Source organism: Pangasianodon hypophthalmus, chromosome 23, assembly GCF_027358585.1.
Source record: "Pangasianodon hypophthalmus isolate fPanHyp1 chromosome 23, fPanHyp1.pri, whole genome shotgun sequence".
Classification (NCBI taxonomy): domain Eukaryota; kingdom Metazoa; phylum Chordata; class Actinopteri; order Siluriformes; family Pangasiidae; genus Pangasianodon; species Pangasianodon hypophthalmus.
In genome coordinates, this window is record NC_069732.1 from 4,772,234 (window position 1) to 4,787,970 (window position 15,737).

The 15,737-nt window shown below is 38.0% G+C and overlaps 1 protein-coding gene across 6 annotated transcripts in view; it reads left to right on the top strand.

The window, feature by feature from the left end:
- Positions 1 to 3,409: 3,409 nt before the first annotated feature.
- camsap3 (calmodulin regulated spectrin-associated protein family, member 3) overlaps positions 3,410 to 15,737 on the top strand; it is a 41,987-nt gene continuing 29,659 nt past the window's right edge. For 5 of the 6 annotated variants that reach the window (XM_026946016.3, XM_034298512.2, XM_034298513.2 and 2 more), the window contains exon 1: positions 3,410 to 3,915. In XM_026946016.3, coding sequence (XP_026801817.3) covers positions 3,783 to 3,915 — 133 coding nt within the window. In that variant the 5' untranslated portion in view covers positions 3,410 to 3,782. The remainder of the gene's footprint in view (positions 3,916 to 15,737) is intronic. The other variant, XM_026946017.3, reaches the window with a different exon arrangement.

Below are 15,737 nucleotides of genomic sequence, written 5' to 3' on the forward strand. Positions count from 1 at the left end.
AAAGTCACACCCAGGAATGTTATTTTAATCTGCTGATATACGACAAATGACATCTTGCTCCATCTCGATGCACAACACTTGATAAGGCTTGATAAGACGCTCAGCACAGTGAACAAGATGCAGTTACGTAAAAGAAAAAACTGAAAGTTTGGAACACACATTTGTGTGCTGTGAACAACTTTTTCCACTGTTTATGATTTCACTACAGAAATCTCTACAGTTGGTTACAATTCCATTCATGTTAATTCAATTCATGTATGGTATAATTTTGGAAATAAATCTGTCCTCCAGAGATTCCTTGTGTACAGAAAGCAAGAAAGCGCCTGAAGAAAAATGCCATGTCCTTCCATAATGAGATTAAAATAGTTAGGTGCACTAATCCTCTTAGAGCAGTTAGAGTGCTGCTTCGAGCTCTTTCTGCTAAAAAGGAGTCATGTGAGATAGGAGTTTCTTTAACTGCACATGGGGCTGAATATTATCCTGATAAATAGTAGTAAAGACTCTACCTAAGGAAAATGTGACTGGAGATACCATGGCAATTAAAAATAGTTGAACACTGAAATGTAACACGAAGTGTTTACACCAAGCTCTTCTAACTGTAGGGATGTAAAGTTTCTGCAGTACTGAAGCACTGTATGATTTTCTACTTAGCCACATAAAATTTGGCAAAAAAAAGATTACTTTGTCTGAAACTAGTATTCATCAAATAGTAGATGAAATATCCAGATGTTAAATTGTGTCCAGACAGATTATAATGTATTCAAATCTTATTATTAATTAACTATTAATTCTCATAATTTCAGGGGAAGAACGCAGAGGTGCCAATAACTTTGCTTTTTTTTTTTTTTTTTTTTTTGAGGAATTAGTTTGGAAAATTTTAATCATTGTGTAATATTTAGTTGATATGTTAATATTTGGCGATTTTGTTTCACCAAACACTATAACTTGAGATTATACCTTATTTATGTCATATACGCTTTAGAATATATTAACGTAATTTCACATTAATTCACTAAATTCAATTTTCACAATTTGCCACCTTAATCATTAAAAGCTCAAACATATGAGCAGCTAGCTGTGATGTATGAAGAGGTTGACACTAACCTGAACCTGAACACTAAAGAAGGCAGGAGAAAACTACATGCAGTGGTTATGCGTATATACAATATATATTATGTTACTTAATTTTGGACACACTGAAGGCGTAACACTGTTCTTCACACTGACGCAGCGTATCAGTGATCACTCAGACAGATTAAAATAGGTGAGGTTTCATTAGGAATGAGAATCTAAAGGTGGTGATCAAAACTAAGCTCCTTGTTTATGGATGGGCAAAATGGCCAAAATGTAACATCACAATATCTGTAAAGCCTATGAAAGCTATTTTTCAAATATTTAACAAATAGAAAAGTATTTAACAAGTGTTTAACAAAGAAAAGTCAAACAGCAGGTTAAAAACAGTGCAATTTTAATTTGTGACACCAGAACCTGTTTACAAGCTGTTGTTATGAAACAGGTCAAATTGTAATTTAAAAAAAAAAAAAAGGGTTGGCATTTTCAGGTGTCACAAACAGATACATTCAAATACTTTTTTTTTTTTAATTTTTTTTTTAGCTCAGACGAAAAAGGCTACTTAGCTATTAGTTTTGTTCTTGAATGCCATTACCTTTCTCTGATCACCTTGAATCAATTCACCAGCAGCACAAAGCAAAAATGAATCTTACTCAGGCAAATGTCACTAAAATCTCACCGCCCAGAATAAAACACACATACTGAACATGTATGAACCAGTTTGTTAGCCAGCTAAAGTGTGTATGTGTGTGTGTGTGTGTGCAAACAACAAGGAAATAATAATAATACTTTTTTTTTTTAATCTCCATACACCTATTACCTATTACAAATGTAATTTAATAACAATAATAACTTCGTCTATATTCTTATCACCTGTCTATGGCTTTACCTGTTTTAAGGTAAAAGTTTGGCTAAAAATAAATTGTATGTCATTTTTCCCTCACTCCAGTTGTGGTCAGTTAGTACAAGACAGACACTAAACATGTCTTGGATGATCAAATACATCTAGGATTAGGGAGTCAGTGTGTACATTTAAGTTTTGGCCTATAAGTGTGATTATCTATGGCTAAAACATACTGTGTACTGGACCTACCAGTACTAACTAGTGTTTCAATGTAATATGACATGAATGCAGGGGTGGAAAGTAATTAAGTACTATTTTGGACAATTTGTACTTTACTACAAGATAAAAAACATACTTTTATTTTGAACTTCAATGTACTTGATAAAAATGTACTTTTGCTGGATTTACCAATGATTCGTACAACATATTTCTTCTTTTGCCATCAAATTTGCCATCAAATCCAAAGAAACTAACTGGCTAAATAAATAAATGTTAATCAGTTAAAAATATTTAATTATGATTTTGACCCATACCTTTCCTTAAATATAGTCCATTCCTGCATTATTTTATTATTTTCACCTGTTGTAGCAGCCTTGATATTCCATCCACCCCTTCTCTGTACTGCTTATCCTACACAGGATCACAGGGGAGTCTGAGGCCTTTCCCAGGAGACACCCTGGATAGGGTTCCAACCCATTGCTCCTGCACACACACACACTACAGACAATTTGGAAATGTCAAACAGCCTACAACTGGGGGAGGAAACCCACAGACCAGCACACAGGGCAGAGGCTGGACTTGAACCCCCAACCTTAGAGATATGAGACAAATGTACTAACCACTAAGCCATCATGGCCCCCAGTCTTGAAATTGTCCATAGTCCTAGTCCATCAGTACATCAGCACAAAATGAAAGAAGCAAACTTCAGACACCAGACATGTCTTGGCTGACTGAATACAACTGTGTACATTTAATTTTTGGCCTTTAAGTGTGCTTATGTCTTTGATTAAGCCTACATACTGTGTATTAGTACTAACTATTGTGTCTGTATAATGCATTTTGTAGAGAGTAGGCATACTGAAGTCAGTTTAAAAGTTAAACATTGTCTACCTGTTGTAGAGCAGCCATGTGCCTGAACTTGCTCTCTACTTCCTCTTCTCTACAAACTGTCTCATTTACATCTCATTACATCCCTACTGCAGTGCATTGTGGGATTCCAGGAGTGCTGGATATTTTACACTAACCTTTCAGACATGATTATAAAATTATAAAATGGCAAGGCTGTCTCAAACAGTGAACAGGGCGCGGTTTTGGACTGACTTGAGCTCATATCCCGGTTCACACTGCACCTGTTTTTCTTAACATTACACCTTCCTATACCTGCTTGGCTGCCTTTAGAAGGTTAGTCCCGCCCCTGAATGACGTGCTGCGGCGCGTTCTGAGCTGTGATTGGTCGGTGCTGGGGTGAGTGACGTGCGTACGGAGCACCTGGAGCTCGCTCGTCGGCGGCGGCGCATTTCTGCCAGAAGCGCACAGCGATGCGGTCTCTGAAACGGGGTCAGAAAATAACCAAATATCCGCAAAGGCAGTGAAACGGCGCTCCGTGGCGGGTCGGAGGCGTGTTTTGAAGCTTTGTGGCCTTACATGAGGATGAAATAAGACTGGTTTTGTATGAATAAGAAGCACTTTTTTTTCCCCGGATCCTGGTTTTCCGTGAAGGGGACGCCACCCGACATCCGCGTTTTCACTCCGCGCAGCGGGGTATGAAAGGATGAGCGCTTGATTCTGAGCTTTCTTTGCTTTTTTACGGCACTACCTCGCCTTTTTTCCTCCATAAGGCCTGTCTTTTTTAAAGGGGGGGCTCGCTATGGTGGACTCAAATGCGATGAGGAAGACTTTCGTGGTCCCGGACCTGAAACCTTTGGATCAGTACGACATTAACCGAGCCAAGATCTGCGCCAGTGTGGGCTGGCTGCTGGCGAAATCTTACAGCAATGCAGGTACTGACCCAATTACACACACACACACACACACACACACACAAAACTCCAAGATCACACTATGCTCCCTTCATCCCTTCATCATGCGCTTTCATGCGTGGAGGTGAAAACTCAGCGTTTTCCCCCCCTGAGATACACAAAGACACACATCAAAGCTGGAACCATCCACGCAGATCTGTTTATTTTTTTTCCATTTCTGGTTGCAGTATAAACATCCACATACCCTACAAATAAATTCTGCTCTCTTTAATGCCCTATATGATTCCACTGTTACATATGTTACATACATTATGACCATATGGTTAAATTATCATTAGAGATCTTTCAGAGCACTAATCTATTTTTTTTTTTTTTTTTTTTGTATAATGAAATCCTCGAGGTTCCACCTTTTCACAAATACATGTCTGGCATTGTCTGTTGTGTACATGCTTTCTTTGACTTGAATGTAAATTAGAGTTAGTGCGAGTCACTCCTGTGAGAGCACACACACCCACCTCCACCTTCAGTGAACACCCCCAATGCTGCTCCTTCTTGGCTTTTTTATTTATTTATTTTTTTTCAAGTATGCCTTGAAATGCTATTTTCGTCCTGGTTTATGACTATGACATACACATACACTGTATTCCCTGAACATCCTGAGTCAAATCTATTTATCTGCCCAGATGTCCACTAGGGAACATGATTACACATGATACACACCATGTTATTGAACACAACCCCAGATTCCACTGAACACGACTACAAAAACAACAAAGTATACCTGCTGGTCCGGATTTTACTTATTACATTGGGAGGAATTAGTCGGGAAGTAAGTTAAGAGAATGTAATAATAGATCATATTGGTTACAATTAAGATTATCAGGCTGAGCACTATCTCGATATTCTATATAATATACTGATTGTTTCCACCCTCTCTCAAACGAAGCTGATTACTAGCCGTTTCTGTCGCTTGTGCATGCTTTTTTTGATTTGAAATGTAAATTTGAGTTACTGTGAGTCACTTATGTGAGCACACACGCCCACCTCCACCCCAAAGCTGCTTATTTTTACTTTTTTTTTTTCCTTTTTTACTATCCTACTCTCACTGCCTTAAAATGCTGTTGTCATCCAAACTCCAGGTATACGATGCGCATACGAGGCTTATATTCCTGTACATCTTGTGTCAAATATATTTATAAGACGGTTTGTCCAGTTATCCTTGTTATTGAACCCAGGCCCAAATTCCACTGAACTCAGAGTATAAAAACAGCAAATATTAGCTTTCCACTCTCAGTCAAAATAGTACTAACTGGTACCTTTCCTTATTGCTGGGGTAGTACCCTTAAGCGTACACATTTTGTGTCTTTAATGTGTATATTTCACCTGGTAATGTGGATATAATATACCTGTGAAAATGATTTAAGGTACATAATTGAATCGTTATTACTTTTCAGAGAAAGCTTTAAAGGTACACTACATTCACTACATTTCTATGCAAAACATACATACTAAAGGTACAGAAGGTACCACTCTAGCGACAAGGAATGGTACAGGTTAGTACAGGTTAGGTTTTTTTTCTGCGAGGGTTTTTTTTATTTAAAGATCAAAAAACAAACCCACGTGGATCTAAAACAGATCTGAGTTCTTCAGCTAAAGAATATCTGAACATGTCACTTTAATCCATTAAATATCCTTTATATAGAATAATACATTGTTTTTATGCCCATGATTTTGTTAAAATGGACAATATCGCTGTCTTTTTCTTCATTACCCTCTATGATGCATGGATTTGCAGTTTGTAAACAACCCACATGTACTCCTGTTACTACTATTCGCTAGTCAGCTAGTTAAGCGCTAGCAAGAAAGCTTTCATTAGTAACAGTTGAACACATATATTTTCACTATTCGTGTCTGTCATATTTTTGCTGATTGATCTGACATGAGCTAAATATCCCATAACAATCACAACTTTTTGTTAATCAACATTTTGTTAGCAAGTTTTGCATGCTAGGTATCTTTGCTTGCAGGCTCAGATGTGGATAAAAGTTACTGCAGGTACCACATCATCATTCTCTGTTGGTTCAAAGCCATTCAAGAAAAGTGGGCTAATTATAAAAAAAAAAATATCACTTTTGAGTTTACAAAGTTAATAAATGATGATTCATCTGATGATTCATCTTTATGTTGGCTTAAAGCTTAGATGTGAATTTGTTGATATTGAGTTTATTTTCAGGGTTTTTTTCAGGAAGAGGTGTTGGAAATGTACATGTAACATGTAAACATACCCTCAGAGGAATAACAGGGATCCTTGAGGTCCAATTACGTACGTTAAATGAGCTTTGAATGTACGTTACATTCACATTTTCAGGTGAAAGATACTGTACACTAAAAGACAATAATCCTCCATTCACACTAGCAAGTGAAGAAAAATTAACATTGTATGCAGCTAGTGCAGTTAGCTTGATTTGCTAATTTGTCAACAAAGCCTAGCACATAATGTAAATCAAACTTAAATACAGTAGTGGTTTTAAACAAAAGTAGTGTGTGTAAATTATATAGCGGGCCATAGGCTAGACAGTTTAAACTAGTAGTTTTTCATCGGAAATAAAAGCATTGCTGTATAGTGCACACCTACAAGCAATAACACTAGCAGTAATGAATGTATCTTCTGCTAGTGAGAACGGAGGGTAAGCCACAGACTTGAGCCTCTCACCTTCCAGTGTCAATGACCATGAATGAGGTTTAAAGTCACATTATATGGCCAAAAGTTTGTGGACACCTGACCATCACATTCATATGTGCTTGTTGAACATCCCATTCCAGATTTTGTCCCCTTTTCCCATTATAATAAGCTCCACTCTTCTGGGAAGGCTTCCCACTAGATTTTGGAGCGTGGCTGTGGGGATTTGTGTTCATTCAGCTACAAGAGCATTAGTGAGGTCAGGGACTGATGTTGGGTGAGGAGGCCTGGGGCACAGCATTCCAGTTCATCCTAAAGGTGTTCAGTGGGGTTGAGGTCAGGGCTCAGTGCAGGACACTCGAGTTCTTCCTCTCCAAACTTATGCACAGGGGCATTGTCATGCTGGAACAGGTTTGGACCTCTTAGTTCTATTGAAGGGAAATTGTAATGCTACAGCATACAAAGACATTCTACACAATCGTGTGCTTCCATCTTTGTCGCAGCAGTTTGGGGAAGAATCACATATGGGTGTGATGGTCAGGTGTTCACATCCATTTGACCATATAGTGTAGAATTCATTCAATTTTTCAGGTGGAATACAATCTAAAATTTAGTAACTTGTACTCTTAAGGGTTGTAGTGTCAAAAGGTACAGTTCAGTAACTTGTAGTCAGGTTCTTCAGCCCAAAACAAGTCTACTAAAACTCCAAACTAGCTAATCGTGTTCACTATACACTCCATGGCTCAGGTTTGTTTTGGGTTGGATTAGGGCAGGTATGTGGACTGAGTTTGAGAATTTCTGGTTTAATGCTTGCAAAACAATGTTGTTGTTGCTTGAAGGACTGCGCTGTACTGAAACGAGGTTACAGTAATTGCTGATCAGGCTTTTAAAGGTCAAAGTTGTAGTCGAGAAAATGCCACTGCGCTGAACAATAGCAAACTTGGCAAATCTGAGCTGAAAAATTAACTTGCTTTTTACAGCAAATGCAGCTACTTGGGTGTCTGTGTGTGTCTGTCTGTGTGTGTGTGTGTGTGTGTGTGTGTGTGTTTGTGTGTGTATACACGTGTTTGAGCGCTTTTGATGTTCCATTGTGTTCACTAAATGAGCCACAAATAATTCATGTACTACTGTGCATTCCTGTGCTTACTTTAGATCTCACTGGCTGGAGTACAAACTGCAGGCTGAACTACAGTGCAGCTGATCCAGCGCCCATCTTTAGTTAAGCATAATAAAGCGATAGCTGACGTGTTAGGATAAATACAGTCGTCTGTATACTTATGAATATCTTGCTTGTCTCAGAACATCAAAACAAACATTCCCAGCCTGTCTTTAGTCCAGTGGAATATATTTGGAGGGACACAAACTCAATTATACTTTATCACTTTGGCTTACGTGTCATTTGTTATGCAACCATAGCCATGCGTCTCCGGTGAATGACAGCGTCACATACACACACACGCACACACACACTGTGTCTGCGTTCAGTCTTTGCATTGGCGGCTGTGGCGTATAACCACACCCTCTGGTCAGAGTCACCGAGGCTGGCATGCACTGCGGAGTGAGAGGAAAAGCCAGAGCGCTTGGAAAGAACACACAGGATTTTGCTGTGTGTGAACTGGCCTGTGTGTGTGTGTGTGTGTGTGTGTGTGTGTGTGAGAGCCTACAGCAGTGAAATCCTGCTGAGCCAGGACTGCACTTATCTTCCTGTCTGACTTTGATGACATCATCACTTTTCCTCACTGAACCTGGATTGTAGTGGACTCTAGTTTTCCTGCGCTGTTCCTGAAAACACACACTGTTTACAAATGCAAGTACAGCATTACAAAGAAAAATGCAGCTGCTTATTACATATTACAACATTTTGTAAACATTTTGTATACACTGGTATAAAATCAGAATTGTGCGAAAATACGTCAGAGGTTTTCACACTTTGGAGCTGGAGAGCCCTTGGAGTGTAAAAAGAAAAAAAAATTTCAGACCTGGTTACAATCATAGTACAGATTTAGTTAAAATGAGTTGTTTAAGCATTCTGCAACATGCAACCCCATGTAAATAAAACCAATTACAATTTTTGTTTAAGTTTAACAGCCTTTACATCCAAGTTGACATTCGTAATGCTTCTAAGTTGTTGAGCTTTAGATCAATCCCATTACATTTAAGTGAATTAGAAGTATAACAGTTATAAATACAGCGGTTATGACAGTAGTTAATAACTCCACTCCAATAACTGTAACCCCACTTTAAGAACCATGAAATTACTTCGCAGTACACTTTTACTAGGCATCATGGGTATTGTTAGCACTTTTATAACACCAACCCAATTCGATTATTACTCACATTCACAAGAAGCTGATGTTTAAATCTATAGTTTATAGTAAAAATATAAATATTGTTTATAGTTATATAAAATGTAATATACTATGGATGTTTTTAGTATATATTTGTGTTTTTATCTGTCTGTCTGTCTGTCTGTTTGTCTGTCTGATTGTCTAGCTATCATTTCTGTAAGAAATTACATTCCAAACACTACAATAAGCTTAAATCTGAGTTTGTAACTGTTACTAAACTATAACTGTTATAAGGATATTGTGACATCTCGGAAGATAATAGTGTAGAATGTTTGTACTTGGTCTTGACCTACATTTATAGGCAAAATCCCATCAATCCTACAAATGGCTGCCATGGGCGTGTCCCACTTAATTGTGTTCCCTACTTAGGGTTCATGACAGCAGTAGTGTGTGACACTTGCACATGGCTTCATCGCATGTTATTAATGAATTAGTCTCAGCACCTGTTCTCATTATTCAGGCGAGTTGTAACACGTTCACGGTGCAGTGGGATTTAGTTTTGTTTGTGGAACGTGTGGTGTATCGCTAGTGCTCAGCGTTTGCTGTGTAATCAGGAGACAGTGTGAAGTGTCATCGATAACAGAGCGGGTCACGCAGGTCTCTGGCCTTGTGTTCGTGTAGTGAGCTAAATATCTCACGACTCTATGACACTGTATGAGATCCTAATGAAATCCTGTCCGAATTCTGTACCAGACTGTGTGATCACATGTCAGATTATATGATGACATCATCAGAGTGAGCCAGGGCGTCGTTATAATAGTAGCAGCGTTATGCCTGGGGAAAAAAAATTTAAAAGGAGAAGAAGAGGAGTGTGGAGCTGTTCTTGGCTTGCTAAATGAGTGAGCTACAAAGTGAGCTTGAGGTAATAAGGATATTTTTCCATCCATTAGCATGCGTGGTAGCTTAGCAACTCAGAGTGTAAGGAGACAGTCATGCCTGATAACATTATATTAAAGGTGCATTAGGTAAGTCTTTTTTTTTCAAGTTTAGATTTGTCATGGTTAGATAGGTTTGACATTTGAATGATTCCTGCCCATATTCACGAAGCTCCGCCCCCAGGATGTACGGTGGCTCTTAGAGTGTCTATAAAATGACTGACAGTAGACGCTTCCAAACACAAACAAGCATTCTGGACCAGAAATCCAGTGGGGTTTTCTCAGCAACTTAATACACTTTTGTTAAGGCCACGATTTTTATTTATTTTTTTTAAATCATGTTCTACATACAGTATCTTCCAGGTTATTTAAGAAAAAAAATCGACTGTTGTACCTTTAATGCATGTGATTAAAAATTGTCTTTATAGCTGCTTTGTGTAATAACTACTTGTTATAATAGTTTTTTGTAACCCTATGCCGTCCCCCTGTTGGTGGCTTTTAGATTAGTATTGTAGAAATCTGCAATTTGAATCAAAATGTCTGACGCTGCCAGAACTTTGCCGTCGGTTGTCTTTGTTCGCAGTGGCACTAAAACACACAAGCATGTCACATTCTGTGCTCTAAGACCACCAATATCACCAAAGAATCCTTTAACGTTGTGCAATTTTTGTCTGCCACTGAAAGAAAAAAATCAGTCTGCAGATCATACAGTGTAAAGCTAGCTATTCTCTGAACTGTGCCACCTCAGTGCATGGAGAGCTCAGCAGCCTGCTGTTTGCTACATGCATTATCCCTGCGTGTAGCGTGTAGGTGTTTCTTTTCTTTTCTGAGGGCCAGGTTTATACTTAAGCTCATTCTTGATGGCGCTTTCTCCCAGCAGATGGCTTTTTTTTTTTTTTTTTTTACTTCCCTCATTATTATTGTCTGTAGGCATGACTCAGCCTCGGGTTTTGTTTCTGCATCTGTAGTTCCAATTCAAATCATGAAGCATTATTCTGACTCCCTGTTACTTGAGTAGACTGAGTCAGAGATATGCATGGGTTTTTTCCGTCCCATGTAAATGAAAAGTGGTGCAACACTGAGACTGAGAACAATAAAGCTCACCTCCCCCTCCTCTACTCATCGCTCATCCTCATTCATCTTCACACTTTTCAGTTGTTTCAACCTCTTTCATTTTAATTTCTCGTTGGTGGAGTTTGGCCAGGCCAGCAGGTCTCTCCTGGACTCTCCTGGTTGGTACAGTTAGTCATCTTTGCCCCATCGATGTGTCACTGTAATGACTCAGCAGCTCACGGGTGAGTGTTACAGGAGGAAATCCTTTTCAAATTCCTTTGGATCTGCTGCTCAAAGCAGACAAGCGCCTTTCTGCCCTCGGTAAACATTTGGGAAAGATGGCTCCTTTCCGTATCCTTCTGTGTTGTTATGGTCACCGGGTTTATGTTTATGTTGTGGGTTTGGACTTCAGAGCTGAAACTCACTCTAAATTACACCATGATGATGAGTCATTCGTTTCAGTTTATTCAATTTACCAGGTTCACGTGATGCATTTAGTAATAAAAAAAAATTGTTCATTCTTCACTGTGACTGTGCCTTGATTAACAGCGTTCACTTATTTGCTTTTTTATGCCTCAGACCTTTCAGCCTTAAGGGCACGGTTCTCAGACAGGGTCCATAGTCAGGGGTGCCATGATTTTTAGGCTTTGTTGTAAGGAAATCACAACCCATCATTATCAGAATTATCATATTGATTACTGAGTTTATGTAGCTATTATGGTTCAGTCCAAATCGATCTCCTATAAACAATGTCAGTTTGAATCTAATGCCAATTTTATAGAAATTATGATTTTTTTTTTTTAGAAATTATAAAGCTCCTATAAAATAGGCAAAAAATAATGAGCACAGTATGTAAATAGATGGATTTGTGTTCATGAAATAAGTCAGTACTGAGGAGGTCTGTGGATTTTTCCTTCTACGGTTAGAGGTTTGAGAGATTTCTTTTACAGTTGAGGTTTAAGGTGTGTTGTTACGTGTGTGACCTTGTGCCTCTGCTCTTCGCTGTACTTACAGGCCTTTTACAGTACCTGATCTGATTCAGAACAATCTTTGGGTTGCTCTTAGGCCTTAAACCTGGCAATGCATTTCAAACTGAAACTGCAGCTCAGCTGGACCACGTGTGTGAGTTAGCGCTGTGTTTAGTTATAATGTGAGCAACAGTGTACAGTGAGGACTGTATTGTCTCACATAGGTATAGAGAGCATGCTCGGTTTTGCTCTCTAGGGCTCTATGGCTGTGGCATTGTCAGGATTTGTGCTTGCTGTCTCATGGCAATAGAGTGAAAGCTTTTGTGCCACTCGGAAGTCCGACGTTTACCATTTGCTCCTTCAGCTCCCAATTTTTCAGTCTAACAGCTAAAATAATTGCTAAAAAACAGTATAATAGCTAATAATAGTAGTCTGTTCATGACATCACGTACGAGTGTGTGTTTTAGCTGTGTGGTCCTGCTTTAATGAAAACTCTCACATCCTACAGCATGAGAGTTTGATCGCCGCTATTATTTCCTGTTTTCAAAGTGTTTATCAGGGAAACCTGCATTACAATAACGCTAAAAATAGAATTAATAATTCCATGCCTCCCTTTCAGACAGTTTAGCGAGAGGCAGAGAGAGAAACACACAAGTAATAAAGAGGTGTGTGTGTGTGTGTGTGTGTGTTTGACTTCTTAAAACTGAATAATTGGATCCATTTAGTCACCAACAACCTTTGTTATTTCCTGACACACTGTTTTGAATTGGAGCAACTGTATTGACCTGTAAACCTCTAATAAATGTTCAGTACATTCATCTCTCTGCAACCTACACAATCCATACATTAAACCGAAAGGCTCTACAGGGCAGCCGAGGATCATCCACGGTTCACCACATGACTTCCAGGATATAATAAAAAGCAGGCGTGTGTGTGAGTGTGTGGTCAGTGAGAGTGCTGCTCTCGAGAGCCTTGCGATTAAACATATAGCAGATGTGCGCATGTGCGTGAGCACGAACACAGAAACAGAAGGAACTTTGCTGCCAGAACATCTGTGTGTCTTCTGTCTGAATCCCAGTGCAAATATAGAGGAAATACAGCTACGAAGCTTGAGCAGAACATTGCTGGTAAACATGTGAGAATTTCTGAACGTATGCTCATCTGATCTAATCATTAATATAAAATTGATGTGACTGTCATATAGGGGATGATTACACACAGAGAAAACAGCAGCTCTCTCCACGGCTTTAGGCTTAAATACAGATTGCTTGGGATTTGTTATCGTGTTAGAGTCTTATTAACTTTTCCCCTGTAGCACGATGAATATTATTCCTGCTCACACTATTAACACAATAAGGATGTTTTGTAACACAATAAGGATGTTTCAGTGGCCTAATTTCCCACGTTTAGCTCTCTGGCTCTCCTCAGAAATTACTGAAACAAAAATAAAGTTTTCAAAACATCAAAAAGTAACATGAACATATTAGGGACGCACTGATATGGGAATGCCGATATCCAGTATTTCTCTTATACACAAATCTGCCGATGTCAATGCAGGTACACACACATTTTTGTCGTTATTTGGATCCTCCTGTGTTTGCCTTATGCATATTAACTTATATATGTTTGTATTTTTGTAAAATCAGATATCAGCTAAACTGGAACCATATCTACTGAGTAACTGGTCAACATAATTTTTATTCAGAAATATTATTAGAAACTCCCATCAGTATTTATTTATATAAACATACATGTCAACAAATATCATGTAAGACATAGTTTTAGCTGTACTACTTGGAAAATACCGTAATACATAACATAAAATTGTATTTTATTTTAAAATAAAAATGTATCGCTGTTTTAGTTACAACTTTGTTCTCTGTTTATCTGTAAGAATCTTGCAAGGAGATGTGTTTTATTTAAAATACTACTTACGTTTATATAGTTTTAAGTTTTTAAACGATATTCTTACCAGTGTTTTTTTTATTATAATAATAATAATAATAATAATAATAATAATCTTTATTTGTTTAGCATATTTTTTGCGTAAAATGAAGCTCACTATGCTTCAAAAGGAAATGTAAAAAAATGTAAATAATAAACAAACATGAGAAAAGTTTCCACTCTGGGATTAATAAAGTTCTATCTATCTGTCTGTGTATCTGCGTATCCATCTGGTGAGAGTTAGCGCCATAGTTTTAGCATTAAAAGAGAATTTTCCATCACATTAAAAATACCTTTCTCTGAAATGTCTTCAGCACCAAAAAAGTCCTTCCCAAAGTCCCGCCCACAGCATTTGATTGACAGGGCTACCTTGTTGACAGTAAAAATGGAAAGGCAAATGAGATCTGAAAGCATTTAAAAAAAAAAAAAAAAAAAAAATTACATTTGTGCAATGTATTATCATCATAATCAGCGTTATTAGGTGTCACTTATATATATTTTTTCCAGTGTTGGTGCTTAGACCTTATACTTGAGTTTATTGAGTTTATCGGGAGTTTACAGAGGGATTTTCAGCCAGAAGGGTGTATGTGTGTGTGTGTGTGTATGTGTGTGTGTATGTGTATGTGTATGTGTGTGTGTATGTGTGTATGTGTGTGTGTGTGTGTGTGTGTGTGTGTGTGTGTGTGTGAGTGTGTGTTAGGGTCTGGACACTTTCAGTGCTTTGCTGTTGGATGAATGATGGACATGCTAATTGAATGGACATGACTTGTGCCAAATGTCCTGTTTGTCCTTGTCTCTCAGACATATTTGCTGTCTAAAGCCCCGTCTAGCTGAGTCACTTCCAGCTTTTGTCTAAAGTAATGTTTAATTTAAGGCTCGTATGATGCTGTTTATGTTAAACAGCTAAACCACACAGTTGTAACCCATCACCTTATTGATTCAGGTAGATATCCGTGTCCGTGTGTGTTGTGGTGTTGAGAGAAAGACATGTGATATGAGGCTGATAGTCGAAACGCTTTGTGTAAAGTTTACATTAAGAAGTTTGCTCTCATAATGTGTGTGCTTGTCTTTGCACAGTGGTTACGGCCTCCAAATCCATGCTCCATTTACACAATTTCCAGGTATTGCTTTTCCTCTGCATATTAGTCACAGTGCAGCACAGAGTGTTAATTCAGTGATGCTCTACAGGGAAACGACACACACATCACACACTGTTGTGGCTTTTGCATTCTGCTTTGCATTCGGGGTTTGAGCTCTACATAGAACACAGCTCGTGGACAGTGCATGAACATACGTATATACTGCGTATATTTACAGTTACTCTACATAGAGCTATTTAATTAGTGTCTAAAGTGTCTTTCTCTATCATGTGTTTAACTGGAACAAGCAAATTATATACTGTATAGCCTTTTTTTTTTTTTTTTTAAAATACATAGATTTTTTTCCAGTCCACAGTACTGGATGACCAATGACTATTTTACCGCAGTAAGTACAAACAGAACTGGAATCGTGCTTTTTTCCATTGACCAAAGTTTTCAGGTGTATGATTCAAATCAAGGCAAGGCACAGCAAATTTATTTACATTACACATTTCATACTCATACTGTGCAATTCAAGGTGCTTTACAAATAAAATGAACAAATACAGAGACAATTGATGAAATACATAGAATATAAAGTAATTGGAAGTTTAAAGGAGTAGTAATAAATATAATATTATTAAGGTAAGTAAAAAAATTAAGATAAAAGGAAAAAAGAGATTAAAAATACAATGGAGTAAGTTTTTTTTTTAGTCCTGATTTTAAAAACTGCTTTTCCATGCTTAGTATTTACCTTCGACACGACTAACTGACTAGGTCCTAATGACCTAAGAGTCCTGATAATTGTGGGTGGGGCTAACAGCAGACTATGTTAATTAGGTAATTTGTCTCACTACACATTTGTAAACAAGAACCGGCCCAAACAGAAACCATTAA